The sequence below is a fragment of the Lepidothrix coronata genome, unplaced genomic scaffold, assembly GCF_001604755.1.
Source record: "Lepidothrix coronata isolate B3197 unplaced genomic scaffold, Lepidothrix_coronata-1.0 Scaffold106, whole genome shotgun sequence".
Lineage (NCBI taxonomy): Eukaryota > Metazoa > Chordata > Aves > Passeriformes > Pipridae > Lepidothrix > Lepidothrix coronata.
In genome coordinates, this window is record NW_016690286.1 from 2,809,752 (window position 1) to 2,833,704 (window position 23,953).

General features: G+C 39.8%; 1 protein-coding gene and 2 long non-coding RNA genes across 5 annotated transcripts; all 3 read right to left on the reverse strand.

Annotated features, from left to right (window-relative positions):
- Positions 1-5,581: 5,581 nt before the first annotated feature.
- On the reverse strand, positions 5,582-11,264 carry LOC108501707. The gene is made up of 5 exons (XR_001876266.1): positions 10,633-11,264; positions 9,047-9,179; positions 7,986-8,084; positions 7,526-7,563; positions 5,582-5,840 (listed from the first exon to the last, which is right to left on the reverse strand). It is a non-coding gene; the product is annotated as an uncharacterized LOC108501707 (long non-coding RNA).
- Positions 11,265-11,633: 369 nt separating this feature from the next.
- LOC108501706 lies at positions 11,634-17,326 on the reverse strand. Its single transcript, XR_001876265.1, has 5 exons — positions 16,695-17,326; positions 15,109-15,241; positions 14,048-14,146; positions 13,588-13,625; positions 11,634-11,902 (listed from the first exon to the last, which is right to left on the reverse strand). It is a non-coding gene; the product is annotated as an uncharacterized LOC108501706 (long non-coding RNA).
- A 4,057-nt stretch (positions 17,327-21,383) lies between these two features.
- On the reverse strand, positions 21,384-23,848 carry LOC108501705 (cytochrome c). Of its 3 annotated transcripts, none has more exons than XM_017823873.1 (3): positions 23,735-23,848; positions 22,806-22,982; positions 21,384-22,637 (listed from the first exon to the last, which is right to left on the reverse strand). In XM_017823873.1, exons 2-3 carry the CDS (start codon positions 22,972-22,974, stop codon positions 22,489-22,491), a joined length of 318 nt encoding a protein of 105 aa, XP_017679362.1. In that variant the 5' UTR covers positions 22,975-22,982; positions 23,735-23,848; the 3' UTR covers positions 21,384-22,488. The 3 variants fall into 3 exon arrangements, with proteins under 3 accessions (XP_017679362.1, XP_017679359.1, XP_017679361.1); XM_017823870.1 differs by having other exon boundaries at positions 23,731-23,847; XM_017823872.1 differs by having other exon boundaries at positions 23,739-23,836.
- Positions 23,849-23,953: the final 105 nt, after the last annotated feature.

Below are 23,953 nucleotides of genomic sequence, written 5' to 3' on the forward strand. Positions count from 1 at the left end.
GTGTTAAATTAGATTTTCAAGTTTACTTCTGCACTGCAAAACTTGCAGTATCACAATCATATGATGCCAAAAAGCATTTCTTGTCATTTGGCAAAAGGGAAGCAAGTGTTTCCCAGTAAACAGCTTTATTACCAAGTCCACTGACAGTACATCCAACACACAGGCCTTGCACTGTTCGAATTGTACCTCATACATAGTTAAATATCAGTATTGGCATTTAGCCTCTCATTTGCCTCTGGTTCTAATAAGCCAAGCATTCAAGCTGATTTATAGAACTGCACTCAGTATGAAATTTGGCACAATACTCCTTCTCTCTCAGGACAAGCAGAGCCTGGCATAACAATAGATTTCCAGAAATCAAACGGAAAGACTGTATACAGTCCTACTGCATTAGGCCTAGCTAATCCCATGAGCTCCCTGAACAGTGTGTGGAGGGGCAGCAGATCTTCTGCTGACATTTTTCTAATGCAGCTTTTAGAAGAATGGAGCCTTGACTCAGCTTGATGATAAGAGAACAGAGCAAAATCAATAGCACTGTTCCTGGTGCTGGGTGAAACACCGGCTGTAATGAGTACAGAGCCTCCCTAGGCATTCCCATTGGCACTTGACACATGCTGCTCCGCTTTGGGACCCTGCACAGCCAGTTCCCTTCAAAAGCAGGGAGCCTGCTGTGCTCAGGCTAGAGAAAGAAACAAATCAATACCCAGATCGATGTTCCCGGACAGGCGCTGCCTCTCCTCTCTTGGAAGAGTTTGGTCAGGAGCCAAAGATGCAAAGGTCTCTGGGCCTCAGTGTGTCACCCATGACTGAACATGTCCTTTGGAAGGCCAGGGGACACCACACATGGAATGTTAACAGGTAGGGTCTCTGACTGGTGAATCACTTGGGGAAGCAGTCAGTGCTCTTCCCCTCAGAAACACTGCCCGTGTGTCCATGCCAGGACGTGGTACCTGGCTGTGATACCTGAGCTAGTGCTAAATGAGGAGAGGCATCCAGGCTAGTTTCTCAGCAGTAGAACTTGGCTCTGATCCAGTGTTCTGCTTATGCAGCTCTTACCTCTTTGCTACCAATGCTAGCTCAGTAAGAATTAGCCTCAAAATCTGTACATTGTGCTGCATTGAGCAGCACAGGTGTACATATCTCTTAGAGGGAAAAAGCAGAGCAAGCCTAGAGCAGCAGAGAATACCAGAAGCTCCCATTTCTGCTGCCACTTTGGAGTACAGAAACACTGCTTCCTAAAGGAGTTTTTACTTGGCTGCTTAACATCCTTTTAACCAGGCTTTTTCTAAGCACAAATTCAAGAACAGAGAGAGCTGATCAGAAATGAAAATAGTGTTGTCAAAAACCCAGTTATGCACCTAGCCTGTGAGGCACAAAAACCTCTTTAAAACTTTATTTCCATTTGAAATTAAATCTGTGCTTCAGATGTTCCCAGACTTTAACTTAATAGAAACTTTCTGTATATTTACTTATAATAAAAATTTTGGTTATTACTGAAGTGTAGGTCAATATTATTAAAAGGAAAATAAACAGAACGTGGGTAGTAATTTTCCCTACTCCATATTTCCAAAACTACTTTAATCAGAAGATGACGATACAGGACTATCAATTTCAGCAACGAAAGATGCTTCCACGAATCACTATTATTTTATCAGTTTGCAAGGAAGGCTTAGCTCAATGAGCTATTTAGTGCTACCAGTGCTATTCTTCACCCTGAAATTCCTTCAAAGAAAGCGCAATCATGGGTGTTCTTTTACGTCTACATGAGAACAAATTACAGAAATTAAAGGATTCATATCTTTCTGGACAAATAAGATACAATGCTCAAAACCATATGAAAAAGAACATGATTTGCTTGGGCATTTCAGTAAGTGTGGTTTCAACTGAATAATTTACAATTGTTTCAGTGTGTGTATATGTGGTCCTGTTATGTATATTCTACTTACTAATGAAGTAGCTACATAATTAATAATATGAAGCTTCTCCATAGTTTTCAGTTGTTACCTCTCGGTTATTGCACAGAATGAAACCACAGGCATGTGAAAGTGCTCAGCCAAAGAGCTGATCAGAGTGAAAATTAGACCCCTTTTCTCCAGCTGCTGCCTGTGGAAGCACAGTGCTTTGCTATTTTAATACTGCTTTTTGCTATAAGATTACTTCTTTTGAATTCTTATGGACTTTCAGCTGTATAAATGCAAGATCAGGCAGCTTTTTGGAAGGAAAAAAAAAGAAGATGGTGTAGACTGTATTCAAAGAAGCAGAATCTAGGGAGGGAAGCAAGCTATCAGTCACCTACAGGGCAGAATGCTGGATGGGCCAAACACTCAACAAAACAGAGTCAATAACATCCTAGTCCTGCTCTTATTCTTACTTTTCCCCCAGCATTATCAATTTATGTCTGGGTGAACTTTCTGTAGACTTCTTCATTTCTCACTCTTTTCATAGAAAGTTTTTGATCCATCTAAACTGCATTTCTTTGCTCCTTCCTAAACCCTTCTGCTTTTCCTATGACTGTCTCCCTTCAGTAGTCTCCCCAGTAAATCTCATCAGATCCGCCTCCATAATTTTTGTGTGAGCACTTCACCAGTTTTCCTTTCCCTTAACTATCTCCAGTCCTTTTGTTCTCTTCTTCCCAAGGAATGGGAGTATCAGGGGCTTTCTTTCTCCCCTGCAGCCTCTTTACCTTCCCCTCAGCCCCTTCTACGTTTCTCTTACCCCCTTTCCGCAACTGAATTTTAATCCCTTTGTTTCAGTGCATGTGCATTTCTCCATCTAGGTGCTGGTAATAGAGCACACCAACCACCTTCATGATTTGTTCTTTCCTCTCCACACACTTGCCAAATGCAAATTATGTAATCGATTTTTCAGTGACTTGAGGAAACTTTGCTTTCTTTGGTGACATTGCAGCTCGGTCAGGGATACCAAAGCCCCTCTCAGTAAGTGGCAGCGAGGACATATATGTGCATCCAGTGCTGGCCGGTGCTCAGAGGGAGCAGCGTCTTGCAGTGCTCAGGCAGTTCTTTAGTGCCACAGGGTGGTCTGTAGTGATCACTTCCACAATACAAGCTTTTGTGTATATATGTGTTGCTGTTTAGTGGCCATTATTGTTGAAAACATTAGCAGAAATATAGATGNGAACAAGAAAGTGAATATTCCATGGACTTCCACTGCCCACTGTTAACTGTCATAGTGCCCTTTTCCTTCTCTCCAGGACTTGCTGATATCTTGCCCACAGTCTTCTCACTGTAATGAGCTGAAGAACAGGCTTGAATTTACCTTGACTTTATTTACTTTTCTCCTTTCTTCACAAATTTCTTTAAACTTCATTTTTCATTCCCTTTAGTATGACAGCAAGAGTGCCCAGCTCCATTACAGAAGAGACTATTTACTCTGTTGACATGTGGTGACAACAAATGAGGCTTGCATGACTTCTCTAACTGCCTCGGAGAGAAGTCTGCTCTATGTCAGCTGCTCCAAGGCACAGCAAAGGCAGGGCCTGCTGGATCTGCAACACCTCAGCCAACGCAGCTGCTGAGAGGCTCTCCTGTTTTCCAGAAACTCCCTGGGTGTTCTCAAGTATGGCAAGGTGGGTTTGGCTTCTGCAGCCAGCCAGAACCAGTTAGGACATGGGAACAATGTATCCGCCTTTCGTTTCCTTTCTCAGTCCCTGGAGCTGGAGAGAAGGCTTGCATCACATGATTATGTTCTCTTTCTGTCTGTCAAACGTCTTACCTGTATATCTTCCTGTCCAAAGAGGCATATCTGGAAACACGTAATTGTTGCAAGACTGGGAAGGGACATCAAATCAGCTACCTCTTGTGCTTTCCTGCAGGATTTGAGTTCAGATTCCTGTCCACTTCAGATTCATGGATCTTCTGGTTTTGCCCTCTCTGCTTTGAAGATCATGCACTCTATCAGTATCTAAATACTCTCTATTTTGCCCATTGTAGGCCCAAATTCTTTCATCCTTTCATAAAACCCTGCTTTTATATCAGTCTACATTTACATTGTGCCTAACATTTATGCCTCATTCGTATCACTGTAAAACAGAAGAGAATCAAGACTTACAATTGTAAACAAGAAATCCTCAGAGACACAATAGCATTCCTACCCACTTTGATTTTCTGTTTCTGTAAGTAAAAGATAATTTGAAAAGCTTAATTGAAATTGATCTTGATTTTCTCAAACACTGAATGATGCTGTCCTAAATCAAAATTGTAGCAACTATTCTTTTAACAATCATGAAGAGAAAAAAAAATAAATGTCAAAACAGCTAAGAAATATTATCAATATTGGTTTGCTGGCTCAGGAAACAATACCAGTGTTTGAACTGCAGAGTGGTATATTCTTACTCAGATAGGTGGCTTGCAGAAATCCAAGAAATCTATCTTGCTGTTTCCAGAAGGATAATGTCACAAGAGCTAAACCTCAGTGTGGCAGTAGCAGTGGCAGCAGCCTAGGAGAGGACTCACTGAAGGCTAGATAGAAATAAGAGATTATCAACAAATCCTGCCAGGGCTGAAGAAAGGACTGATGAGAATTATGTAGGTTTCGCATATAGACGTGAGGATGGAGGAGAAGCAGGAGGAAAAAATCCAACTCCTCCAGTCCCAAAACTGAGTCAACTCTAAACAAAATTATAACAGTCACAAAGTAGCAAAATTTAGAATATGTTTCTCTTTCTACTGTGAAGAAAAAAAAAGTCTAAAAGACTGTATTTTTAGAAAGGTACTGAGCATAATTACCTAGAAGACATGTCTGTGGTTTTAATTTTATATGAACGTTAGTATACACAAAACAATCTGCAAAATGTCTTTTTAAAATGAAAAAATTAGTGCAGTAACAATTCTTCATATTATTTTAAGGAACATTGCTGTAATCTTAAATGCTTTTAGACCTGCTGCCCTAAGCTATCTGTCAATGCATATCAGTTGAAATATTAAAAAAGTTGCTGTCATTCACTGAAATGCGTGCCAAAGTCGAGCTCGCCTTCCCATAAATGATTACTTTTACTGCTGTTAATGAAGTCATGTTCTGCTAATGCATTCAATATTTTTCTTGGAGCAAGAACTGCAGCTTTCTGGATTTTAGTCTGTAATTGTGGTGCCATCCTTTTTGATTTTCATAGCTGCTCCTAAGTTGTAGAGTAGCCATTAAACTCAACTGCAACGACAGTTTTGGAAAGATAGTAATACTGTATGCTGGAGATAATTCACAAAGCCTTTATTACTTGAGTGCTTAGAAACAGAGAAGCACTATAATGTCTAAATCCCACAAAAGCTGATTATTTTCCTCCTGAGCTTCAGACACAAATCAAGAAAATGCATCTGAATAGTAGGAAAGGAGCTGCAAAAACAGGATTGCTGAAAACATTGTTCTGGGCTAGATATCTTTGTCCCACATCCTATTTATAAATTCTGAATTACTAGGGACCATTACTTATAAAAAATAATCACATTGAGTCTGATGCACCGATGCAATTATTATTGAAGTAACTTATATGTTGCAGACTTAATTTTTTGTTATCTGTACATAAACTGTGAAGCAGCGAGAGTATAGAACAACACACACACATATGAGCAAACAGCAGAGCAAAACCAAAAACAAGACTTCATTCAAAGAGAATAGAGACACCATAACTTTATCAGAAGGAACTGGGCTGGGGATGGGGTGAGGTTCATCATCCATTCATTGTAGACAAGCTCTTCTCAATGGACTATTTAATGCTGGACAAATGAAGGATGAAGAGTTGATCCTTCCAGGACATAAATCTTGGATTCCATATATAGGATGTCTTTTAAACCAAAGTTGTTGCTTCAGTCATTAAATTAGCTTTTCTTCTGTTGCAAGAGATTCAAGGTAACATCAGTAAACATTCACTTTTTAATTACTGGGCTGCCTCTGCTATGTCTTCCATAACATGGAATTCAAACAAGGAACACAAATATTGGCCTCTGAGCTTTTCTGAGCCAAACTTTGAAGCTACAGAGGAATAATCCAGAAAGAAATCCATAGAAGCAATCAAAGATGAAAAACAAAAGCCCAAACCTACATATATATATATATATATATACATATATATATATATATATATGCACCAGCCTTGCAAGCCCCTATTGAGATGCTTTAATACAGTGGTATACACATGAAATTCCCCCAGATGAGGTTTTAATTTTGGTCATGGTGGCAGGGAAATAAAAACAAGGCAAATATGGAGAGTAAACCCTTTCTAACGAAGTTTGGGTGTAAGAGCCAAACTTCAGGCAGACGTGTGAGACACATTGGCCACATTAATTTCTAGTTGACACCTACAATTTTTTAAGACCTTGGTCTTCCTGAAAGTGACAGGAAAGAAACAGTGAAGTTCACACTTCTGGCATGCTTTGTACACCTTGTGTAGACTTCCCGGTACTTGCATTTTCTGCAATTAGACATACTGGCAGATTCACGGTCTCATGTATGCATTAAAGCATAAGAGAAAAGCTGTAGCATTTCTGAACTCACCAAAGTCTATAAAATACTTACAAATTGCTTGTAGGGCTATGTAATTCCTACAAGGCTTGGCAAGACAGAAAAAAATCCACCTACTTGCAAATTTTAAACAAATGCATATTTGCCCACAGTTAAAAAGTTTGAAGCATACAATTTTACAGTTTTAAGTGCATACCATTCCTGAGAGTAGTTAAAACTTTTCTTCTACTTGTAAAATAAAATGCCTGCACCACTTAAAACTTGCAAAGAAACAGTTTCAGAGACAGCCACAAGACTGTACAAACTCAGACTGATTCCACCTACATTTATTGGAAAACATAGGCTTAGGTAACAAAATAACAGGCCTTCCTTTAAAAGGTGGCTTCATGAAAAGGGAGAAGGTTTCCTCTGTGGCTGGAAAGAAACTGTAGGCATGAACAAGTCACAGGACAGTCTCACCCATATGGAGTACATCCAGAGCTATGGGAAACAGTTCTACATAGCAGAGTTCATAAGCCCCTCTCTTTCCTATGCTACCCTCCATGTGTGTGAGAGAGAAGGACCTCAGTTAAACAAAAATAAAAGAAAAATGAACAAGTGATTGTGTTTATGCAGGTACTCCGTTAGAAATAGCTTAAACCAAACATCTTCTGGCTGAATATTTTAGCAATGACTACAACCATTTATTTGATTCTCTGGAGACATGTATCTGTAGACAGCAAAGGAAAGCAGGATGGGTCACCAGAGGATCAAACATTTCAGAATTTCATTAATATTTGCTTATTCTAATATGAAACTCCAAGTTAAAGATTCTCGTCATGCTACTATAAAGCTTTTATTTAGACTTATGCAACTGTGCTACTGAAAGTTAAGAAATCTGCCTCTGAAACCTTTTAATGTTGAGTACTGTCATAAAACATACACTTGATATTTACTATTATTTTCAGTGAAGTTACAAGCTCTCTTATTACATTAGGTCGATAAAGAGAAATTGAGCATATGATGCGCACCAATGAAGTGAACTTCCACAGATGAAGTAATAAGAAATACTTACCCAGTAATTACCTTGTATTTGAAGTCCCTCAGGATCAACTTCAAGCAGTTAGACAAATGGAAAAAAAAAGGAAAGCCCTTATGATTATGTTATTATATTCTCGCATGAGGAAGGGGCTGGCTGGGCCATTCAGAGACTCTCTGAATTAAAACCTCTTAGTTCTTGCAAAACAAATGAACAAACAAATAACAAACAAACAACTTAGAAGAAAAAAAACCAACATCCCCCTAAACTTAGAAGAGCTTACAGAGAATGAGGATCCCAACTCTTTCAGTTAAGCAAATGAGTGATTAGATTGCCCAAGAAAGACCTGGAAAAATCTGAAGACTAGGTAAGGAATCACTGATCTTAGTGACTCTAAGATCCTGTGCTGTTTTTTAAAAACCCAACTCTGTAACCCTAAGGTGAGAAAGAAAGATGTTTGGAAATTTTAACATAGTAGAAAGAAAATTACACCTACCTGGAAGATCAGTGGAGGCTGTCCCCCTTTTTGAAGAAGTCAAGCCTGTCCGAGACCTGGTTACTGGAGGTTACTGCTGCAGCCATGCAGGAAAAGGAGCTGCATTGAGGGGAGTTGAGGGGTGGCAGATATTAATGGTAACGGGCAGTGGGAAGGTTAAGATTTAAGATAAATCTGGGTGGAAAAACAACTCTTGGCCTACCATCCCAAACAGGAAACTCCCCCAGATTGAACCTCTACACCACAGTGCACAAATTGATAACGGTTTCTGTCTCTTTGTCCATCCCGTTTTACCCTGTTTTTTTTAGGATGGAGCATGGGACTCTGAAAGGCTTCCCAGAGCTATTAGCAAAAGCACTCCAGCTGCCAGACACCAAACTGTCATGGGTGCAAAACTCGTGACAGTCCTGTCTTTGGGTCATGGTGTGAAGCCCTTGGAGGGGAGTATCCCAGCTCACTCAGGCAGTGGGAGAAGCCTTCACTGTGACCTTTCCTTCTCCTGCTTTCCGGGCAATAGCACCAGTGCTATACATAGCATTGATTTGATTGTATGAGAAAAATAAAACCAACTGCTTTCTCAAAGGAATAGTTTTCTTGAAATCTTAAGATTATTGGAAACCATTTTCTGAGAGAAAAACAAAAATTTGGCTAAAACTGATCAGTCAGAACATCAGGCTGCACTATCTAGAAACTGAAAACTGGTATTAAAGAGCCAGACAGGCAAAGAGCCAGACAGATTGCACTACAGTAGATGTAGATTCATTGGGCTTTGGGTCCTTTTATCTTCACTTCTGGAGGCTTTCACGATGACTTGACTTTCAGTTGCATTCTAGATTGGCACAGAGCAGTTCAGAGAACTAGCATCCTTAAATTTAAAACAAAATATATCGGCAATGTAAATGTAATTTAGGCCAAGATCCTTATCAATACTTTTCTGGCTAAAAAACAAAGGCTCTTTTTCATCCTGACTCAACTGTGTGACTACTCTCTCCTGTGCTAGAGCCCCTTTTGTTACCCTTTTATCTTTAGTATATTCACCATGTCTACTGAAGATTACTGACCTGTACTTTTCAGGTAAGATCTGAAGCTGGAGCAAACTTTAAAGCTATGACATGAACTTCAGTGTAACTCAAGCATGTTGTGTCAGTGGTGACATTCGGCTCTGGCATTACTGAAGAATCAGAGCTCACAGCCCTGCAAAACATCATTTGATATGTGCACTGAGTAAACATCACACCATTTCTCAGCTGGCTGATCTGCTAACATGGAAAATATATCAGCAAAATCGGTGGAAGCGAAGTGCAGACTGCTGGAACCAGGTAGCTTCAATTGGATGACTTCAATTAGCTGAAGCAAAATTAAAGGTATCCAACCAAAGGGATATACTCACTGAATGCACACTCCACCCACCCACCCCCTCTAAACCTTCCACTGAAGATAGACAAGTCTGGTTTTTGTTACTTCTGGGTTTCCAGTGCCTTTCCTTTCATACTGTAATACCTAGCTCAATAGGTGAAAGCACAAGTGAGTCTTTGTCCCTGCTGAACATATAATACGTCACCCTGTACTAACTTTGTTTAATTTCCACTTTGTTTCCCCTTTCTTTGCTTCATTTGTGTCATCTTGATTTATATCTTAAGACCCTGTTCACTTGTAGAAGACTACTCTATGTTTTTGATAGATTTTCTGATGTGGAAGAATCTTTCAACAGCAATTGCACCTCTCTTTGGGGAGATTTTTCTGATATGTCATTGAATGCTGGTACAGAGAGAGATGCTGTCTTTCTGAGAATTCAGAGTGACAGCAAACACATATATGAGCTAAATTATTAATGTCTGATCAGACTGTTCCTGGTAGAGTTAGGCACTGCAAAAGAAGCTTAACTTGTAACATACACATTGACCATGAATTGATAGGAAAAAAAGGCAACATGGTCTTTTGAAGAATTGCAAAGGCTTCATGGTCAGGCACGTGCCAGAAAATCCATACTGATGGTTAAATAATTACCATTGATATTCTCATGAGAAATACTCCAGCTAAGTAAAATTCTGACTCAAGGTTACAAATATTAATAAATAATAGTAACAATGCTAATTTAGCTACACGAGTATTACAAAACATCACAGTTTTCAGAGTAATGAGACTGTCATCAAGCACCATCCATAAAATAGTACTAGAAACAGATTTAAAGTGCATTTTTGTTAACAAAGGTCACCATGTACCTGCCTAACTGCTAGTGGAGAAACTCTATTACAACCTGTATGTCCATTTCAAGCTCAATACTTCAACTGATGACATCAAAGTGAGCTCCACAGTAGGAACAAAGCCAGAGTGTGCATTAGAGATTGTCACCTTTGATTTAAGATTCTTTTGAGAAGTCACAAAGAAACATTTTGCTAACTGAATCTTTTACCATTTGAATAGACTGAAATTTAATACAGGCTATTTCAAACTCGAGCTACCCTCATGAAATATAAAACATGAATCGGCTTAGGACTTCAGAATAACCCAAACTTACTGCAGAAAAACCAACGCATTCAGCTGTAATAATCACCTTCAGTGCTTTTTGCTGAGCACTTACATTAAAACCGCTTCTTGTACAAATGAAATTCGTTTTTCAAACTGTCCGAGGTTTGTTTAAAATTACCTTCAAGTGCAGGTTACAATTCTTCTGCAGCTTTTTAGCACATTGGCTCCCTCTCCTGTTCATTGGGTGTAAGCAAGAAACCGATCAAATGCTGCCAGTTGAAGACGTTTCTCCACACTTCCATCATTGCTTTTTGGAAGCATGTTTCTGAGGCTCACAAGAAAAGACATTTTCTTGCGTACCCAGTTGAAACCGAACCGTTTTCAGTGAATTAAGAAAAAAATAAATAAAAAAAATTGAAACAACACAAAAGGATTTTTCAAGTCTTTAACTGGAAACTTTTTTAAAGCCCACTACAGAGTTAAGAGATGTGTAAATTAAAGACATCTGAATAGTAAAGTACAAGAAGCTGTTTGCAGTTCAGACAGTATAAAAGAAGTATAAATTTTAATAGTAACATAAAATGAAGAAGAGAAAGACCAGATGGATAGCCAACCAGTGACAATTTGTACATGATAATTACGATAATTCTTTATGGCAAAGATTTGTGGAATTGAAAATGTGGTACCTTTCCTATAAAAATACCACTGGAAGGACTCCAGATCTAATATCTAGTATTTGGCCCGGGAAGTGATTGTTCCTCTTTACCCAGCACTGGTGAGGCCTCACCTCAGGTACTGTGTCCAGTTTTGGGCCCCTCATTACAAGAAAGACATTGAGGTGCTGAAGCAAGTCCAGAGAAGGGCAACGAAGCTGGTGAAGGATCTAGAGAGTAAGTTCTATGAGGAAAAGCTGAGGGAACTGGGGTTGTTTAGCCTGGAGAAGAGGAAGCTCAGGGATGATCTTGTAATTCTCTACAACTACTCGAAAGGAGGTTGTAGCCAAGTGGAGGTCAGTCTCTTCTCTCTAGTGACAGGAGGATAGGACACAGCCTCAAGCTGTGCCAGGGGGTTTAGGTTGGANGATGCAATTATTATTGAAGTAACTTATATGTTGCAGACTTAATTTTTTGTTATCTGTACATAAACTGTGAAGCAGCGAGAGTATAGAACAACACAGAAACTGATGAGCAAACAGCAGAGCAAAACCAAAAACAAGACTTCATTCAAAGAGAATAGAGACACCATAACTTTATCAGAAGGAACTGGGCTGGGGATGGGGTGAGGTTCATCATCCATTCATTGTAGACAAGCTCTTCTCAATGGACTATTTAATGCTGGACAAATGAAGGATGAAGAGTTGATCCTTCCAGGACATAAATCTTGGATTCCATATATAGGATGTCTTTTAAACCAAAGTTGTTGCTTCAGTCATTAAATTAGCTTTTCTTCTGTTGCAAGAGATTCAAGGTAACATCAGTAAACATTCACTTTTTAATTACTGGGCTGCCTCTGCTATGTCTTCCATAACATGGAATTCAAACAAGGAACACAAATATTGGCCTCTGAGCTTTTCTGAGCCAAACTTTGAAGCTACAGAGGAATAATCCAGAAAGAAATCCATAGAAGCAATCAAAGATGAAAAACAAAAGCCCAAACCTACATATATATATATATATATATACATATATATATATATATATATGCACCAGCCTTGCAAGCCCCTATTGAGATGCTTTAATACAGTGGTATACACATGAAATTCCCCCAGATGAGGTTTTAATTTTGGTCATGGTGGCAGGGAAATAAAAACAAGGCAAATATGGAGAGTAAACCCTTTCTAACGAAGTTTGGGTGTAAGAGCCAAACTTCAGGCAGACGTGTGAGACACATTGGCCACATTAATTTCTAGTTGACACCTACAATTTTTTAAGACCTTGGTCTTCCTGAAAGTGACAGGAAAGAAACAGTGAAGTTCACACTTCTGGCATGCTTTGTACACCTTGTGTAGACTTCCCGGTACTTGCATTTTCTGCAATTAGACATACTGGCAGATTCACGGTCTCATGTATGCATTAAAGCATAAGAGAAAAGCTGTAGCATTTCTGAACTCACCAAAGTCTATAAAATACTTACAAATTGCTTGTAGGGCTATGTAATTCCTACAAGGCTTGGCAAGACAGAAAAAAATCCACCTACTTGCAAATTTTAAACAAATGCATATTTGCCCACAGTTAAAAAGTTTGAAGCATACAATTTTACAGTTTTAAGTGCATACCATTCCTGAGAGTAGTTAAAACTTTTCTTCTACTTGTAAAATAAAATGCCTGCACCACTTAAAACTTGCAAAGAAACAGTTTCAGAGACAGCCACAAGACTGTACAAACTCAGACTGATTCCACCTACATTTATTGGAAAACATAGGCTTAGGTAACAAAATAACAGGCCTTCCTTTAAAAGGTGGCTTCATGAAAAGGGAGAAGGTTTCCTCTGTGGCTGGAAAGAAACTGTAGGCATGAACAAGTCACAGGACAGTCTCACCCATATGGAGTACATCCAGAGCTATGGGAAACAGTTCTACATAGCAGAGTTCATAAGCCCCTCTCTTTCCTATGCTACCCTCCATGTGTGTGAGAGAGAAGGACCTCAGTTAAACAAAAATAAAAGAAAAATGAACAAGTGATTGTGTTTATGCAGGTACTCCGTTAGAAATAGCTTAAACCAAACATCTTCTGGCTGAATATTTTAGCAATGACTACAACCATTTATTTGATTCTCTGGAGACATGTATCTGTAGACAGCAAAGGAAAGCAGGATGGGTCACCAGAGGATCAAACATTTCAGAATTTCATTAATATTTGCTTATTCTAATATGAAACTCCAAGTTAAAGATTCTCGTCATGCTACTATAAAGCTTTTATTTAGACTTATGCAACTGTGCTACTGAAAGTTAAGAAATCTGCCTCTGAAACCTTTTAATGTTGAGTACTGTCATAAAACATACACTTGATATTTACTATTATTTTCAGTGAAGTTACAAGCTCTCTTATTACATTAGGTCGATAAAGAGAAATTGAGCATATGATGCGCACCAATGAAGTGAACTTCCACAGATGAAGTAATAAGAAATACTTACCCAGTAATTACCTTGTATTTGAAGTCCCTCAGGATCAACTTCAAGCAGTTAGACAAATGGAAAAAAAAAGGAAAGCCCTTATGATTATGTTATTATATTCTCGCATGAGGAAGGGGCTGGCTGGGCCATTCAGAGACTCTCTGAATTAAAACCTCTTAGTTCTTGCAAAACAAATGAACAAACAAATAACAAACAAACAACTTAGAAGAAAAAAAACCAACATCCCCCTAAACTTAGAAGAGCTTACAGAGAATGAGGATCCCAACTCTTTCAGTTAAGCAAATGAGTGATTAGATTGCCCAAGAAAGACCTGGAAAAATCTGAAGACTAGGTAAGGAATCACTGATCTTAGTGACTCTAAGATCCTGTGCTGTTTTTTAAAAACCCAACTCTGTAACCCTAAGGTGAGAAAGAAAGATGTTTGGAAATTTTAACATAGTAGAAAGAAAATTACACCTACCTGGAAGATCAGTGGAGGCTGTCCCCCTTTTTGAAGAAGTCAAGCCTGTCCGAGACCTGGTTACTGGAGGTTACTGCTGCAGCCATGCAGGAAAAGGAGCTGCATTGAGGGGAGTTGAGGGGTGGCAGATATTAATGGTAACGGGCAGTGGGAAGGTTAAGATTTAAGATAAATCTGGGTGGAAAAACAACTCTTGGCCTACCATCCCAAACAGGAAACTCCCCCAGATTGAACCTCTACACCACAGTGCACAAATTGATAACGGTTTCTGTCTCTTTGTCCATCCCGTTTTACCCTGTTTTTTTTAGGATGGAGCATGGGACTCTGAAAGGCTTCCCAGAGCTATTAGCAAAAGCACTCCAGCTGCCAGACACCAAACTGTCATGGGTGCAAAACTCGTGACAGTCCTGTCTTTGGGTCATGGTGTGAAGCCCTTGGAGGGGAGTATCCCAGCTCACTCAGGCAGTGGGAGAAGCCTTCACTGTGACCTTTCCTTCTCCTGCTTTCCGGGCAATAGCACCAGTGCTATACATAGCATTGATTTGATTGTATGAGAAAAATAAAACCAACTGCTTTCTCAAAGGAATAGTTTTCTTGAAATCTTAAGATTATTGGAAACCATTTTCTGAGAGAAAAACAAAAATTTGGCTAAAACTGATCAGTCAGAACATCAGGCTGCACTATCTAGAAACTGAAAACTGGTATTAAAGAGCCAGACAGGCAAAGAGCCAGACAGATTGCACTACAGTAGATGTAGATTCATTGGGCTTTGGGTCCTTTTATCTTCACTTCTGGAGGCTTTCACGATGACTTGACTTTCAGTTGCATTCTAGATTGGCACAGAGCAGTTCAGAGAACTAGCATCCTTAAATTTAAAACAAAATATATCGGCAATGTAAATGTAATTTAGGCCAAGATCCTTATCAATACTTTTCTGGCTAAAAAACAAAGGCTCTTTTTCATCCTGACTCAACTGTGTGACTACTCTCTCCTGTGCTAGAGCCCCTTTTGTTACCCTTTTATCTTTAGTATATTCACCATGTCTACTGAAGATTACTGACCTGTACTTTTCAGGTAAGATCTGAAGCTGGAGCAAACTTTAAAGCTATGACATGAACTTCAGTGTAACTCAAGCATGTTGTGTCAGTGGTGACATTCGGCTCTGGCATTACTGAAGAATCAGAGCTCACAGCCCTGCAAAACATCATTTGATATGTGCACTGAGTAAACATCACACCATTTCTCAGCTGGCTGATCTGCTAACATGGAAAATATATCAGCAAAATCGGTGGAAGCGAAGTGCAGACTGCTGGAACCAGGTAGCTTCAATTGGATGACTTCAATTAGCTGAAGCAAAATTAAAGGTATCCAACCAAAGGGATATACTCACTGAATGCACACTCCACCCACCCACCCCCTCTAAACCTTCCACTGAAGATAGACAAGTCTGGTTTTTGTTACTTCTGGGTTTCCAGTGCCTTTCCTTTCATACTGTAATACCTAGCTCAATAGGTGAAAGCACAAGTGAGTCTTTGTCCCTGCTGAACATATAATACGTCACCCTGTACTAACTTTGTTTAATTTCCACTTTGTTTCCCCTTTCTTTGCTTCATTTGTGTCATCTTGATTTATATCTTAAGACCCTGTTCACTTGTAGAAGACTACTCTATGTTTTTGATAGATTTTCTGATGTGGAAGAATCTTTCAACAGCAATTGCACCTCTCTTTGGGGAGATTTTTCTGATATGTCATTGAATGCTGGTACAGAGAGAGATGCTGTCTTTCTGAGAATTCAGAGTGACAGCAAACACATATATGAGCTAAATTATTAATGTCTGATCAGACTGTTCCTGGTAGAGTTAGGCACTGCAAAAGAAGCTTAACTTGTAACATACACATTGACCATGAATTGATAGGAAAAAAAGGCAACATGGTCTTTTGAAGAATTGCAAAGGCTTCATGGTCAGGCACGTGCCAGAAAATCCATACTGATGGTTAAATAATTACCATTGATATTCTCATGAGAAATACTCCAGCTAAGTAAAATTCTGACTCAAGGTTACAAATATTAATAAATAATAGTAACAATGCTAATTTAGCTACACGAGTATTACAAAACATCACAGTTTTCAGAGTAATGAGACTGTCATCAAGCACCATCCATAAAATAGTACTAGAAACAGATTTAAAGTGCATTTTTGTTAACAAAGGTCACCATGTACCTGCCTAACTGCTAGTGGAGAAACTCTATTACAACCTGTATGTCCATTTCAAGCTCAATACTTCAACTGATGACATCAAAGTGAGCTCCACAGTAGGAACAAAGCCAGAGTGTGCATTAGAGATTGTCACCTTTGATTTAAGATTCTTTTGAGAAGTCACAAAGAAACATTTTGCTAACTGAATCTTTTACCATTTGAATAGACTGAAATTTAATACAGGCTATTTCAAACTCGAGCTACCCTCATGAAATATAAAACATGAATCGGCTTAGGACTTCAGAATAACCCAAACTTACTGCAGAAAAACCAACGCATTCAGCTGTAATAATCACCTTCAGTGCTTTTTGCTGAGCACTTACATTAAAACCGCTTCTTGTACAAATGAAATTCGTTTTTCAAACTGTCCGAGGTTTGTTTAAAATTACCTTCAAGTGCAGGTTACAATTCTTCTGCAGCTTTTTAGCACATTGGCTCCCTCTCCTGTTCATTGGGTGTAAGCAAGAAACCGATCAAATGCTGCCAGTTGAAGACGTTTCTCCACACTTCCATCATTGCTTTTTGGAAGCATGTTTCTGAGGCTCACAAGAAAAGACATTTTCTTGCGTACCCAGTTGAAACCGAACCGTTTTCAGTGAATTAAGAAAAAAATAAATAAAAAAAATTGAAACAACACAAAAGGATTTTTCAAGTCTTTAACTGGAAACTTTTTTAAAGCCCACTACAGAGTTAAGAGATGTGTAAATTAAAGACATCTGAATAGTAAAGTACAAGAAGCTGTTTGCAGTTCAGACAGTATAAAAGAAGTATAAATTTTAATAGTAACATAAAATGAAGAAGAGAAAGACCAGATGGATAGCCAACCAGTGACAATTTGTACATGATAATTACGATAATTCTTTATGGCAAAGATTTGTGGAATTGAAAATGTGGTACCTTTCCTATAAAAATACCACTGGAAGGACTCCAGATCTAATATCTAGTATTTGGCCCGGGAAGTGATTGTTCCTCTTTACCCAGCACTGGTGAGGCCTCACCTCAGGTACTGTGTCCAGTTTTGGGCCCCTCATTACAAGAAAGACATTGAGGTGCTGAAGCAAGTCCAGAGAAGGGCAACGAAGCTGGTGAAGGATCTAGAGAGTAAGTTCTATGAGGAAAAGCTGAGGGAACTGGGGTTGTTTAGCCTGGAGAAGAGGAAGCTCAGGGATGATCTTGTAATTCTCTACAACTACTCGAAAGGAGGTTGTAGCCAAGTGGAGGTCAGTCTCTTCTCTCTAGTGACAGGAGGATAGGACACAGCCTCAAGCTGTGCCAGGGGGTTTAGGTTGGAATCAAGAAGAACTTCCTCATGGATAGGGTTGTTCAGCATTGGAACAGAATGTCCAGGGAGGTGGTGGAGTCGCCATCCCTGAAGGTGTTCAAGAAACAACTGGATGCTGTTTGCCACTTAATGCCATAGTCTAGTTGACAAGGTGGTGCTTGGTCAAAGGTTGGGATCAATGATATTGGAGGTCTTTTCCAACCTAAATGATTCTGTGATTCCGTGATTAATAGCAAATAAACTGACAGAATAACTGGAAATAAAATGACAGGAGTCCTATAGCAAACATGGCAAGATATGGAGAAATCTGATTTCCTTTCCTCTCTGTTTGCCAATTAACAAATCAGCAGTGGAAAGAGAAATATGAGACATGCCTTCAGGGAAAGGCTGGTTACAGTCAGCATAGGCACACTCTTGCAATGAAACCTAGGTAAGAAAGAGCACCAGATTCTTGAGGGTACTGGTGACACGTAGGTGACACTAATGATATTTTTAAAATTCAGTGTATGTGATGCATCTTTCCTACTTGTCTAGAAGCATTATACATCAGGGAATGCTCACATCACCACACTGCATCTCATACCAAAAAAACCCCAAACAATCCTGAGGTATAGTGCAGGTAAAAGCTACCTTCTGTAGTTAGGTCTATTAAAAATTTAGAATTAAAGAAGATCAATAAAAGGCATTGTCCCATAGATTAAGAATCATCAGACATCTTAAAAAGAAATTGTCATCAAACTCTCATGAATGAATGGGACCATCGGCAGTGAATTTCTGCAGATTATTGTAAGAGTGAGAACACTATGCAGTGTTTCCAGTAACAGCTTTTGATTTGAGTGCTTATGACCAAAATCTGGCAGTGTGGTAAGATGGGGACAGCAAGCACAGTCTTAGATAAGAAAGCACACTTTAACATATGAAGGAAGGGGAAGATGCATCTGGAGAGTGGGTGATTCTGAAAGATACAAGGCAGAGGCTCACATTGCATAAGCAAGCAGCATTGAACAGCTTTAATGAGATGTAAAGCAGCAGAGTTAATAACTTCTGGTTTCTACTGCCAGGTTTATTTTTATCCAACACTGTTTAAAATTACATGCATAAATAATCTGGAAAGAATATACCTCCCCTGCTCTAAGGTATGTGTTTTGAACACTTTGCTAGTGTTAGTTCCTCCTTTGCTAATTTTCTTTCTAGCTCTCCTTTTGCATAATGACAGCTCCAACAGAGGCATAGAGCATCTTCTTTCCAGCACATACGTTCAGTTTGGTGGTGAATTCAGCCTTCTGGAAACTTGGGGATGTGAATCTGTATCATGTCACAGAAGCAAACATCATCCATGTCTCTTATCTCCTGTGAGATCTCTAACCAGAAACTAATATTCAAAAGGCGACCATATTTTCTGTATATCAGATCAAAAGAACAATCCTGGAAAAAAACATGCAAGTACTTACATGCAAGCTCTGAATCATGAGCAGATAGTGACAATTATCTGGAGTCCTGACTCAGCCACTGCAGCACGGGAGGGGATAGGATTTCACATCCTTCCCCAGCGTAACATTTCCTACTGCTAGCTCTGGGCTGCTCACCTCCCAGAATAACCTGCTTTTCAGGACATCAATTTGAAATGGTTCAACTCATCCTGTATGCAGTAAAACAGAGACTTCTGTTGGCTTTGGCCCTGGAAGAGTTTTTAGGATGTGTTTTGGATAAAGGCAAATGACAAGGCTTAATACAGAGGTAAATATGTGCAACTCAATGGTCTTTGATATATGTAAGAGACTAGAAAATCTAATTCTTATCTATTAGTTGTTTAATTTTTGTTCTTCCCCACAAAAGAAGCATAATGTATCACACTTCTTTTGGATCACTGATACTGTATTTTATACTGAAAAAAAGGAAAGTATTTCATAATCCTATACAAGACAAGATCTATCAAAATGAACACATCTTTAACTGAAGCAATTATCTACAACTGGATAGGCAGCAACAAATGGAACTTTCCTAAGTTGTTTGTAGAGTGGTTACACTTGAATTAAGACTCTAAATAAACAAAATAGCTTCTGTATCACTAAATTTCAATGGAATGCATAACTAATAGATGTTATAATTTTAAAAGTATCCTACTTATTTTGAAGTCATACTGTGAAAAAGTGTGCTTTTGGATTTTACCTTTTCCTCTCTTTATTGACAATCTCCATTCCTTTGCATAAGTACGTGTGAAAATATTACAAGGTCAGTTTTAAAGGCATGCCCCACCAAAGCCATAAACTAGTAGCCAAGAATCATTTCTATGAGATGTTGCAATGTTTGGCAATGGTGCCTTGATTCCCTAATTTGGAACTGTAAAGGAACTACTGAAATGCCAAGTGTCTAGACTGATACCACTGTCAGAAAGAAAACCACTAAATGTGGTACTTCATAAAACAAAGGCAAACCCCACTCCTCCTACTCTATAATATAAACCAGAAATCAAAGAACTAAAGCTTGATTATACAACTGACCTGGATATCTGCTTCCCACCCTGCAAAGAACCCACCCAGGCCCTTGCACTATGACTTACCTCAAGAAGTGGTAGTCTAACCTCCTTCTGTTTCAGTATTCTCTATAAGATACTAGAAACACCATAGTATTGTGTTTGTCCAGTGGCAAACGGCTGCGAGTTGCCTACAACAAATATTTTATGTATAGGTCTGTCTAGGGCTGTATACATAAAAAGATGACATTCTAAAGGTCTGAAGGGCCTTTCCCCTAAAATGTAAACAAGGATGCATGCTCAGTCTAAAATTAAAAGTTACATTTTTCTCCCTCTTCTGTGGTACATATAAGCAGCACTTTTCTTTGTACCGAGGTCTCTGAGGCACAGATAGAACAGCCAAGCTCAACTATGTCCCCTGCTTACTCTGGGCAAAGGATCACTCTGCTTTTTCCTGAAGTTTTTCTAAAGATAGGTAGCTTACTTTTTGTAAATGGCTGCCTGTGCAGAATTAAATGGCACCTTACCAAAAAATACTCTTCTCTAATTGATCTGGAGAAGAAACAAGTTGTAGAGAAGAGGAACTTAGAGATCATGGTCTTTTTTGCCCTCATAAAGGTGCTGACAGAACAGAGTGTCACAACTCTCTCCATGCAATCCACCATAACCATTTTAGAAGACTGCAGAGTTGGGTATGGTTACATCCTGTATCTACAACTGCTCTATCAGGATTTTGGCACAGAGGAAACTAAGTTCTGCACAGCCATAAAGGTGCTGATAAACATCACTTCTGAAAACTGGAACAGTAATAAACTACTGCAATTTGAAGCTCTCTTTTAACAAGAAGTTGCTGTTGGTTAATATTGTCTGTCTCCCTAATTGTAAGAAATGGTGCTTGCAAGTTAGTTTGGAAAGAAAAAATAATCACAACACATATGGTAGCAACCACTGAGATCATTGTTAGTAATCTTAGTTCTTTTCATGTTTAATTTTGAATAACAGCTCTTTGAAGCTTAGGCACTAAGCACACTATTTGATATAATTCAACTCAGCCCATCCTACAGTACAGCTACAGCTTTCGAGCTACCTTGATTTATCTCCCTTCTTACTTGGGAATCACAGCAAAAGTGCTGTTAAGGAGAACATTGATAAAAAAGCTTTGCTGGTTCTAGTCCAAAATACTTTCTAACTCTGCCATGCTTTTAAGTACTTCTCCCACCAACTCAAGTAGCATTTACTTTTTTTTCACATGGAGCTTTTGTTTATTTGGTTTCCTAATGATGTAAACCTGGGCACCTACAGTTTTTCACTTAATTCCAGACACACACAGTAAAAGAAGTTTAATTTTTTTTTTTTAATTTACAGTATTGATTGCTCCAAGTTATGCCTTACTGTTGGTACACAGTAAATACATTCTTCTGAACAACTTGCTTACTATGAAAAAAAACCCATTTAAAACGTTAAAAATGCTTTACAATGGGCAAAACAGAACCTTCAGAAGTAATGACAGGCTACAGCCAGGCACAGAGGAAGACCATTAGTTTTTAAGTCTACCAGCACATTCATTCCTGTACCCCTTCATCTGAAATAGTAACAAGATTGTAGGTGAACGCTTCTGCTGAATTAAGAAGATTAAATAACTCTCAGCTTGGTCTTTAGCACTTGTATTTCCAGATCAGGATGTTTTTCTGTTCTATTCATTACACTAAGAATGGCTGTTTTCAGAAGATTTACTGAACAAAGGGCTTCAATAACACTTTAAAACTGAAGATGTTTCTGAAGGGGAGTGGTGCATGCAGTGTGCAAGTCTGGATGAATCAGGTAACATACTTCCATCAGATAAAAGACAAGTGGCTGGGCACAACTGCCATTTCACAAATACTTAAATCAGATGAAATGCATTTTTAATGCAAGCTTTAGACAGATTAATATATACTGCAACACCTAGCACTGATTAAATTTAGAAAAATATTATGTTAGGGTTGAGTGTTTTAAAGTCTTTCTTGTTTCGCTGGTGGGTTTTTTTTAAGTTTTTAAAGTAATATAACAGAAGATGCATGGTGGAAGATGCCAAAAACCACCCTGCTTTTTAATCTGAAAGAGTTGGGCTGTCAAAGCTATTATGCTGCTGACAATTACTCATTTGATTATTTATATACATTTTTTAAACAATGAAGAGGCAGGAAATGCTTTTTGTTTTGTGTTTTTTTAATTTTTATGATCATGAAACCAATTACATAGTTTCTGTTAAGTTAATGGCTGCCAAACAAGTGTGTACTCCAGTGACCCATCCTGAGCAAGGTTATCTGATGGGTCAGACAGATTTTCAGGTTAGACACAGTACATGTAAAAATAGAAAGTTTAAAAACCATCACAGACATTTCCATTGCCATCTCCTTTGTGAAATAAATAAGGCAGCAGATAACTTTTACTTTGAAGTGGCATCTTTGAGGTATGCTATTAAGTCTGCTCTCTCAGCCTTCTTCTTAATACCCGCAAAAATCATCTTTGTTCCTGGGATATACTTTTTTGGATTTTCCAAATACTCCATCAGAGTATCCTCACCCCAGGTGATACCTAGAGAGAAGGAAAAAGAAGATAGTTAATGACTTTGAAATAATGGCGAGAACAAGAATATAAGTGTGTTTATTATTTTAATTTTTGTCAGATTTTAGTACTTCCAGAACTATCATCGAGAACTCAGTATTTTTGTTCCTTAGCTCAAAAGAGCAGCTTTAAGTTTACCTTTGTTCTTATTAGCATCTGTGTACGAGAAGCCTGCAGCTTGTCCAGTCTTGCGTCCAAACAGGCCATGCAGGTTGGGTCCAGTCTTATGCTTCCCTCCCTTTTCAACTGTGTGGCACTGGGAACATTTCTGGACAAAGATCTTCTTGCCCTTCTCGATATCTCCCATTTTCAGCACTAGACCAAGCACACAGAGGTCAGTATTGCCATTTCAAGGTCAGCGACCGAACAGAAACTTTAAAAGTGCCCCGCTGGTTTACAAAACCAACATCTGTTGCCCCTGGGCCTGGGAATTCTCCAGCACACGGTGTATCCACAAGCTATAGCTCCTGGGCTTGAAAATTAGTACAGAACTACGTATAAGATATCAAAGTGTTAAACATGCTTGAAGAGCAGGAAAAGCCTTCCCCCAGACAAATCGCCCCACGGCGCTTGAAGGGCACGACGATAGCTTGCGAAGAGCAAACTTAACACAACGCCTACATACAGCTCATACACCTGAACAGGAGAGTTTCCCGGTGACCAACAGCCCCGTGTAAAAGCACAGGACTGTTCGCAGGCTTTCCTTTCCAGCGGGAAAAGCGCACCAGCAGGGCCGGAGGGCGGCGGGCACCGGACTGTCCCCGCGACCCCGGATGACCCCAGAGTCCCTGCTGGCGGGAGCGCCCAAGGGCGCCCGCGCCGCCTGGCCCCGGCTCCCCCTGCGCCCAGCTGACCTTGGGCTTCTCCTCCAGGTCCCGGCCCGTCGTGAGGCCGCCCGGCCCCGCCGTGACCTTCCTCTGTCCCCCGGCCACCGCCTCAGGCCGCGGCCTCGGAAGGCGGAATGGGGTCAGGACCACCGGGCGCGCCGCCCGCTCCCCGCGCTCCCCACCCGGCGCTCACCGCCCCCACACACAGCCCGGCTACCCCCGGCCAGTGCCCGCACCTGCCTGCCCAGCTGCCTCGCTGCGCCCTCAGACCCAGTGACCGCGCTCCGACACCTCCCGCTCGGTCTGTGCCCAAGGACACGCCGTACTCCGCCCTATGTAACCCGGCGCCGCCGCCACCAACCTATGCCGGCGCGCGGGACCCACCGCCCCCTCACGACAACCAATCAATTGCCGGCCCCTAGAGCTCTGACTGGTTGCAACGGCTGTCCGTCAAGTTAC